At 49.3% G+C, this 4,322-nt stretch overlaps 1 protein-coding gene across 1 annotated transcript in view; it reads right to left on the bottom strand.

The window, feature by feature from the left end:
* Positions 1–4,322, bottom strand: part of LOC113207561 (organic cation transporter protein-like) — a 7,893-nt gene continuing 3,571 nt past the window's right edge. The window contains exons 5-9 of the mRNA XM_026424181.2: positions 4,014–4,168; positions 3,494–3,662; positions 2,686–3,023; positions 1,939–2,386; positions 1–127 (exon numbers count right to left, since the gene is read on the bottom strand). Of these exons, the coding sequence (XP_026279966.2) occupies positions 46–127; positions 1,939–2,386; positions 2,686–3,023; positions 3,494–3,662; positions 4,014–4,168 (1,192 nt within the window). The 3' untranslated portion in view covers positions 1–45. The remainder of the gene's footprint in view (positions 128–1,938; positions 2,387–2,685; positions 3,024–3,493; positions 3,663–4,013; positions 4,169–4,322) is intronic.

Raw genomic sequence — 4,322 nt, 5'->3', positions numbered from 1 at the left:
AATAATACCAGTGTGTAGAAACTAATTAATACTCTTTGATATTAGTCAGCCTTCTTCGGTGAGCGTTACGTCTTTAAGAGGCACCTGTATGTAGTTGGAGTTTTGCAGGTCCTCTTTCGCGCGCCTCCTGTAACAAGGAAAAAATGCACTACTTTCCATTCTGTAAATTCAGCTATTGTTTATGTGATTCTAAGTTGAAAGAACCAAGCCGTTGCTTTCGTATTTTATCATGCCCGCAGATTGCCTTTAAAGACCAAGGCGTTCTAAAACTTTCCGATTCCTGCTCATATTTTTACGCAGCCCTCTAAATCTATCGAGTTATACCCCCGCAGCCCCAGTAAGAAGGAGTTGTCGTCGACTACGTTATTCGATATTTCCGACAGTTATAATCGATAGTTTCGTGTGGTTAGGGCACTTCATCTTTGATCCCAAACCCCAAACCCCTTTGTTTTAACAAGAATCGTCCTTATAACCTTTTTTGATCTTGTACAACAAACTATGTACAAGGCTAGCATGAACAGTTTTTTCTTCTTTCTTGGTAAATGTTGGCGTTTTCTAGCAGTTTCTTATCGAAGTGATAATACTTCTGTGACCCATCATTCCCTCCTCAACCCGTGGAGCTTTTACGTGCGGGCGCCCGCAAAGTGCCCACGTGTCGCGTTGCAGGAAAACTTGGCAAGAATCAACCGAAACCGCGGTAGGGCGGAAGGACTTCAACTTCAACAGCGCTCGCTAATATGTTTGTCTTTGGGTCTCGCGGCCTTGACTCTGTGCCCGCCTCACATCTCACCTCAAAACTATACCATTGCACAGCGATCCGTAAATTAACCTACTGTCTCTTCGTTTCACTTTCACGGAACGAACACACTGATAAACCAAGTGTGCAACTACAAGTTGAACACTTTCAAGTCTTCAACTCCGTAGTAGTACACTTGCAATTGTTTAACTCGGTAGTTGTGCAATTGAGAGTGTGCAACCGCTCTGGTGGGTTGTGGGCAACAAGCTAAGGAAGTGTTCAAGAGGAGAGTTCCACACATACACTGATATATATAAGTGTGCAACTGACACACACTTTAAAGTGTTTAACACCGTGTGGCATACTGTGTGCCACACGAGTTTTGAATAGTTGGAAGTGTTCAACAGGTGTGTTGCACACTTTTTAGTGTTCAACTTGAGCGTTGCACACTTTTTAGTGTTCAACTTGAGCGTTGAGCTATAGTGCTCGACGGTCAGGTTGAACACTAAAAAGTGTGCAACACACCTGTTGAACACTTCCAACTATTCAAAACTCGTGTGGCACACATAGCAGTATGCCACACGGTGTTAAACACTTTAAAGTGTGTGTCAGTTGCACACTTTATATATCAGTGTACAACTGAACAATTACGGAGTTATACACTTGCAAGTGTACTACTACGTAGTTGCAGTTAAACACTTGCAAGTATTCAACTTGCAGTTGTACACTTACTAGTGTTGAGCAGTTGCACATTTAGTTCATTAGTGCAGCCAAACGCCAATGATGTCCCTCTGCTAGCAGCCAAAGCAATGCCTGTTGACAGTACTCGAATGGTTATGGCCACAATGTGGGCATGCCTTCCGAGCCTTTGTCGTCTTCACAGTATAAAACTGCGTCAGTGAGACTATACTGCGGTTGTCCTCATGCGCGATAACGTCACCTCTAGCTGTCCTAACCACATAATCGTATAGCAATTTATCGCAATAAAATTCCATACCATGACTTCTTAAAACTGCGAACTGTTTTGGTTTATCCATCGTAAAGTTAGGTTTAAACGAAACAAACCCCCCGTTCTTTCTCGTCCCCATCACCGTTCCTCTCCCTCAAAATTCTGAATTGGCACATCGAATTGCACATGCATTGACTAGCATCACCAACACAACAGCCATGCACGATGTGTGGCCTAGCGCCCCGGCGCTTACCGGCAGAAGTTTTCGCCGTCCTGCAGCGACTCGGGCAGAACGCAGTCCATGGTCTCGGGCAGCGGGAAGAGCAGGGCGGCGCCGACGAGAGGGAGAAGCCCAAGCACTAACAGCGGCACCGAGTCCCCGTGCACTCGCTGGGAGACCACGAAGGGCGCCAGCATGGAGCCCACTCGCGCGCACATCGAGGACGCGCCCATGCCCACGTTTCGAACGACTGTGGGCAGCAGCTCGCCTGAGTACAGGTAGAGCGCGGCGAAGGTGACGGACAGCCCCAAGAAGGAGATCCCGGCGAGTAGCGGGCGTCCCCAGAGCACCCCTGGGGGCACGACCAGGATGAGCAGGGTGGCTGCCGAGGAAGTGATCAGTGACCCGAGCACCACGGCGCGGCGCCCGAGCACACGGACCAGCGCGGCGCACAGCACGGGGCCAGGCACCGAGATAAGACCTGCGGCAGACATTAGTAACAGTTGGAGAAAGTCTCTTTTTCTTATGGTATATTCCAAGCCGAGCCAACAAGGTCTCAGTCATGTGGACAGGATTCACAGTTGGCCTGGTTTAGTATTAGATAAGACGCTAGCGAAGTTCTGGAACTCGTGACGGTTTAGGCTCTATAGGTATGGCGCGGATTGACTCTTATCACTTCTGTAGTGATAATGATAAATTGAGCTTCTCCGAAGACTTGAGACAAGAGTTGTCAGTTTAGTTCCAAAAAACACATGCATTTGCTCAACTGCCAGTACTCACCTGATATGGCCACATTCACAAAGATGTCGCCGCCCATCTGGCCCTGGAACTCGGAGAAGCCGAAGAAGACAAGGCCGGTGACGAACCACGTGACGAAGAGGCACAGCGTCATGCGGCGGAGGCGCGGAGTCCGCAGCAGCCCGCTGATGACGGGGGCGGCCGCACCCTGGTCGCGCGGCAACCGGCCCGCCGCCGCCCTGGCAGCCCTGGACTGCAGCAGCAGGGCCTTCACGTTCACCTCAGCCATGCCGTTCATCCTGGCCGCTTCCTCCAAGATGGCGATGGCTTCCTGGTCGCGCCCCACGGCTAGCAGCCAGCGCGGGGACTCGGGAATCAACCTGTGTGTGAAAATTGGCGCGTTACGGCTCGTAATCCGCAAAGGGTCGCACATTCGCACTCAAAAATCGTACTTCTAAAAAAAGAAGGGAAATGATCTTGTTCTTGGCAACATTTTGCCTTTGGGTAACGAATGTCCAGGGTGGCCCACATATCCTTTCTTTATTTTGCTTATACTGTACCGCATGCACGCATGTGGGCCGGCTTGCTTATACCATCGCTCAGCGGCGCCGTTCAAGTATGCAACCCGGCCGCAAGCCTGCATCCGCGGTACAGTATAAGCAAATTAAATGAAGAGGTCTCTGGACCACCCTGTACTGCCCTTGATCAAGAGTTGTTTGCCTGAAGCCTCGAGTAGTAATATTTTTGTATTATTCACAAGTATTTTTATTTTTATATTAAGAAACCGCGTTTCTGAGTACACGATGGGCGGCTAGCAGAAGTCTACTGACGATACATGGTGTCTACTGACCAGTAGTAGAGAACGAAGGGCACGGAGCATAGGCCGAGGGCGAGTTGCAGGTCACGCCAGCTTCGCAGGTAGTACGCAACACCGGCCATGAAGAACACCCCGAGCGAAAAAGGGATTTGGTACAGAATGGGTACCACGGTGCGCCATGGCCCTCCCACCACCTCCATGCCTGTTGGAAAAAGGTAGTAGTTACGCGTTGACACGTGTTGAGGTCACCAGTCAGCGATGTCATGTGTGTTGCCTACTTCCAGGCGTCTCATGTGACAGGTTGACTAGGGGCCTTGAAAACCACCAGTGTGGCAGCGAGGTAATTAAACCCGGCTGCCGACAAGTACTGACATTCTACTGATGAACTAAGTGTGCAGCTGCTTAACACTTGTCAGTATTATAATATCCAGTCAACCACTCAAACACTTGAAAGTGTGCAACAAAGTTTTGAGCACATGCATGTGTACGTTAGTTGCACTTTTCGTTTCATCGGTTTATGGCGATGGTGAACTAATACATTCAGTAAACGTACAGATGACGAAGCTGACAACCATGGTGCCACCTGTGGCAACGGCCACCAAGAATCTCAGGATCATGAAGACAGACAGGAAGGGCGCGAACGCGGTGATAACGCCCATGACTGCCTGCACGACGATAGCGACGAGCAGCGGAGTCCTCCGACCCCATCTGTGCACATAATAACATAATTTCAATTTTTTACGTAAATGTTTCCTCAAGACAGTTACGAGAAGATAGATGTGGTTACACTTAGTCTGGTTTTGCGATACTTTTAACACAAAACCATGCGACAACTGGCGTTTTGCGATTCCCACGCTAAAGG

The sequence above is a fragment of the Frankliniella occidentalis genome, unplaced genomic scaffold, assembly GCF_000697945.3.
Source record: "Frankliniella occidentalis isolate FOCC.00 unplaced genomic scaffold, Focc_3.1 Scaffold18, whole genome shotgun sequence".
In the NCBI taxonomy this organism is placed as follows: Eukaryota; Metazoa; Arthropoda; class Insecta; order Thysanoptera; family Thripidae; genus Frankliniella; species Frankliniella occidentalis.
The sequence above is the reverse complement of the archived record's forward strand: the minus strand, read 5'-3'. Positions and strand labels throughout refer to the sequence as shown.